Source organism: Pyrgilauda ruficollis, unplaced genomic scaffold (genome assembly GCF_017590135.1).
Source record: "Pyrgilauda ruficollis isolate IOZ18807 unplaced genomic scaffold, ASM1759013v1 scaffold859, whole genome shotgun sequence".
NCBI classification, from domain to species: Eukaryota; Metazoa; Chordata; class Aves; order Passeriformes; family Passeridae; genus Pyrgilauda; species Pyrgilauda ruficollis.
Window position 1 is genome coordinate 1 of NW_024530588.1, and position 4,568 is coordinate 4,568.

The 4,568-nt window shown below is 55.4% G+C and overlaps 1 protein-coding gene across 1 annotated transcript; it reads left to right on the forward strand.

Moving 5' to 3' along the window:
- Window positions 1-3,391: 3,391 nt before the first annotated feature.
- Window positions 3,392-4,480, forward strand: LOC121364581 (serine/threonine-protein kinase pim-1-like). Its single transcript, XM_041487965.1, has 3 exons — window positions 3,392-3,410; window positions 3,473-3,624; window positions 3,975-4,480. The coding sequence occupies exons 1-3, from the start codon at window positions 3,392-3,394 to the stop codon at window positions 4,284-4,286; spliced, it is 483 nt and encodes a 160-aa protein (XP_041343899.1). The 3' UTR covers window positions 4,287-4,480.
- Window positions 4,481-4,568: the final 88 nt, after the last annotated feature.

A 4,568-nucleotide genomic window follows, 5' to 3' on the forward strand; every position in this document is an offset into this window, starting at 1 on the left:
GCTCCGCAGCTGCCCGAGGCTCTCCCCTCTTAGAGCGGGGCCCCGCCCCGGCGCGGGCTCCCCCTGGCGGCTGCCCCGCCCCGCCCGCCCCGCGCGGGGGCGCTCCCTTCCCATGGCGCCGCCCAGCGGCAGCCGCCCCTCACTGCAGGCACGGGGGAGGGATCGGCCCTGCTGCCCGTGCTGTCACTTGGTCCCTTCTTTCCCAAGAGAGAAGAAGGCTTGAAAGGAGGCGTTTTCCAACTGTGTCCCTCTGCTTGACTTTGTGGGGGCCAGAACTGTGCCCTGAAGGTGTTCCTAGTGCATCCATAAGTGCTGGCCCAGGAAAAGGCCCCTTTGTTCTCCCACCAGCTGTCATTACTGCCCAAAAGCACCGCCCAGCTCTGGAAGGAGCAGCAGCCCCTGGCACAGTGGTGCCATCCCTGCCCAGCCGGGGCTCTCTGGCACACCAGCAGCAGCAGCAGCAGCAGCAGCACTTGCCTTGGCTTCACCTGGGAAGCCAGTAGCCTCTGTCAAACTACAGTGTCCACATGAGTAGGAATAAAGGGATCACGTTCTATTTTCAAATTTTCCATTTCAGAGGCTTTCATCAGATAGCTGTTGGGAACTTCAGACAGACGATTGCTCACGTATTGCAGCCAGGGGAAAATATCTCGTTCAGAACCACAGCTAGTACTGTTTCATGGGTCTCATCAACCCATTTCAAGATTGTTTCAAAGACTTAGATTTCAATTTTCTTCAAAATTCATGACTTCTCCTTAGGACTGCTGGCGATAGAGCTCATTGGAAATAAGGTTCTCTGTGACAGCTTACTGCCTGTCCGTCACACTGCTGTCTGTCTGCAGAGCACCACAGCAGCAGCAGAACCTGCTCTGGCTCGCTCTCTTGCTCCAGAGGTAAAAGGGAAGGCAAAGGACAACAAACCTCCATGTGTTGTCAGTCCAGGGCCTGAGCATCGTGCACCAGTCAGTGGCAGCTTTGCTTGGTTCAGTGCCAAGCTTTGGTGCAGTGCAGAGCTGCAAGTTTCTGAGCAGGCAGCACTTGTCCCTTGTGGCTGAAGACGCTGAGGGCTGGAGTCCTGCCATGACCTAGCGCTTCAGCCCAGCCACTGACAGGTGGGAAATGGGATCTGAACTCTCACATGCAGAGTGCTCAGGCACCCCGCTCCTCTCTCCACCTGAGTGTCCCTGCAGAGGAACAGATCGTCTTCCCTGCAGTTGCAGAAGTTCAGGGTTCTCACTTCTTGACAAATCTGTGTTGCAAAGGGCCTTGTTAAGGAGGTGAAAAGTACAGGGAATATTTTAGAAATTCTTAGAAAAAGTTGCCCTTCTTACAGATAAAGATAACCAAGTCCTTCTCTGCATTTCTCCAAAAGCACAAGCTGTGTAATCATTTAAACTGAACACAGAAACCATCTACCTCTGTCAGAGCATCTTGACATTGTGGATCACTTTCAAGGTGTACATTGAGGTGTTGGAATGATTATTGCCCAACTCTACCTGTCTGGCTGCAGGCTCTGGAGCTCCTTTCTCTGAGTTCATCCACGGTTGTATTCCCTGGTACCACCCCCTGCTTTCTTAGGGCACAATATTCTAAATGAAATCCTGGCCAATGGCACAGCTCTCGAGTCCACAAGGAAATCATTGGACAAGTTGTCCAGTTGTCAAACCATTTGTCCTGGTTTGCTGCAAGAGTCCTGCTGTACTCACAGTGTTGAAAGGCAAGAGAAGCTGCAATTGGTGGCGCACCTTGTGACAGAAAGTCAGCCTAGCTCTCCAATAAAGAGAAGAGCTTGAAAAGAGCAAACACGACTGTGGAAAAGATTCTTGGCAAAGTGAAACAGCTTTCCCAAAGTGAAATGAAAATGGAAAGAAAGAATGCAAGATGTTCACATGTAGGAGTTCCTTGATTGATATGCTCCCCTTTTCCGTGTTGCACAAGTTCTACATGGCATAAATTGCAAATTCATCTTACTGCTAAGATCTATGACTCAGTAAGTTTCAGACTCTATCATTATTTACACACAGTTTGCCTTTCTTTGTTTTTCTTTGAAAGCAATGCTGGAAACACAAGACACATGCAAATGTAAGGCCTTAGAGTACAGTGCTTTGATCGAGTGTGAGTTCTAGAGACAGGCAATAGGCTCTGATAGTATTTTACCCTCAGCAGTGACAATACACAGCAGCAAGGTGTAGGTGTGTAGCAGCAAAGGTGATTTGTGTTTACATTGTGCAGAGGTCAAGAGTCTTTGTCTTGGATGAACATGGCAAAGTTAACGTGTTTAAACAGACTCGGGATCCAGCTTGGTTTGGTTTATCTGTGTCAATAAAGAGCAGGAGAAATAAACCAGCCAGAGTTTCCTGGCAGAGAGGACCTTTGCTCCAGTGTGAAAGTACAGCATTGGCAAGGGCGGAGGGAGATGGATGAGACTTGAGCTGCTATATTGGACTGGCATCCAAACTGTGGAAGAATAGCAGTTTAATTCTTTTCCTTTAATCCTATCCACACTCTCCAATTTTCACCTGGAACCAGACAAGACAACACCAACAGTCCTGGCGACAAGAACACAGCACCGGAGGCCCAGCCCCATCTCCCACCGCGAGCGGTCAGGGGAGCAGCGCTGCCCTGCAGGGGCTGGACTTCTCCCTCCTCATCTGCTGCTTTGCATTCCCCCGCGGCTGGCTCTGCCTGGCACTGGCAGGCTCCTCATTCAGCACTTTCTTATGCCCCAGGGGAAAGTCCGGACAGCGCTTTGCTTGGGAGGAAGACGTGGTGGCGCGGGGCGAGTGGGCGGGATGAGGGCCGGGGGATGCGAGCACCAGGGGAAATTTGCAAGGTTGCCGGAAATAACATACTGTGAAGTGTGATACTGTGAAGTAGTGAAGAAGAAGCTACATGAGACGGTGTTTTTGGTGTCGGCGCGGGAGGCAGAGAGAGCTGCTCCGTGACTCCAGCTGAGCCCGGTTCGGGCCCGGAGCGAAGTGGCCAGTGCTGCCGCAGGGCGCACGGGGCTCGGCCGCGGGGCGCACGGGGCCGAACGGGGAACGGACAAACGGGGAACGGACAAAGGGGCTTGCGGACAAACGGTCACGGCACTTCAGCGGCAGCAGCGGCAGCAGCTCTGCGAACCTCTGAGTCTCTTACTCTAGCTCCTTCTGTCCCTCTCCCGCCATTGCGCATCTTCTCCCAGTCTCCCTTTCCTTATCAACCCTCTTCTTTCCCGGTCTCTCCGTCCACCTTCCGGGCCAGGCCACGCCTCCGATCCCTCCCGGCCGCGGGCGGGGCTGCTCCCTCACCGGCCTGGGGCTTGCGCCGCGGGCTCGCCATCGCCCGGCATTTGCCGTACTGCCTGTGGGGCTGCTGGGTGGGCATCAGGAGCTGGGTCTCGGCCAGCATGGCCATCGCTTGTGCTCGTCTGCTCCACCTCCGGCCCCGCCTCCGGCCTCGGCCGTGGCTTCCGTGCTGGCTCCTCTAGGGGCCGGCGGAGGACACTCGCGGCTCGGCTCCTCCTGCCGACTCCTTTTGCAGGTTCCCCGGCCCGAGCTGCGAAACCGGCTGGGATCTCTGCCGGAGCGCGGCGGCTTCGGCAGCGTCTACACGGGGCTGTGCCTGGCGGACAGTGCCCGGGTGAGTGGGGGTCTGGATGGGGGCAGAGGAAGGTGCAGGCAGAGGAGGATGGGGCTCAGCAGAGCGGGTGCCAAGCTCAGCCTGCTGCTGCCCTTGGCTTGCAGGTGGCCATCAAATGTGTCTGGCGGGATTGCACCCGTCATTGGGGCGAGCTGGTGAGGGAGGGGGATCAGCAGCACAGACCGGGGTGTGCTGGGCGGGGTAAGCCAAGGTCCAGGAGGGTGGAAGCCACTGGGATGGCTCAAGGGAGAGCAGAGTGAGATTAGCAAAATGCATCCCAGGATGGCTGAGTGCTTCCAGACTCCTGGCACGGCATTGGTCTCACTGACAGCATTGTGGTCTTCCTGCAGCCCAACAGCACCTGCGCACCCCTGGAGATCGAGCTGCTGGAGGAGATGTCCACTGGGTTGCATGGTGTTGTCCAGCTCCTGGGCTGGTTTGAGCTCTGCCACAACTTCTTGTTGGTGATGAAGCGCCCAGAGCGATCCCAGGACCTCTTTGATTTCACTGTGGTGCGGGCATTCCTGTCGGAAGACCTGTGCAGGGGCTATTCCGCCACGTGCTGGAGGCCGTGTGGCACTGCAGCAGCTGCGAGGTCCTGCACAGGGACATCAAACCTGACAGCATCCTGCTCAACCTGGCCAGCAGACAGGCAAAACTGATGGACTTTGGCTGTGGCACCTACCTCCATGTCTGCTCACAATTTGTAGGTGAGCCCACCCAGGGCCTTGCTCCCCGTGCAGCAGCATCTCATGGATCAACCTCTCATGGCCCAGCCTGGATGTGGCACTGGACATTCCCCCTTTTGCTGCCAGTCATGGGTGCACCGATGAGCCACAGAGATCTGCTCATAATTGACAGGAGGAAAGAAGGGAAGTTCAGGAGCATCATTCCCCCTCTTCTTGCTGCTAAATCAGGTTTCCTCTCCCTCATAAAGACAAAAT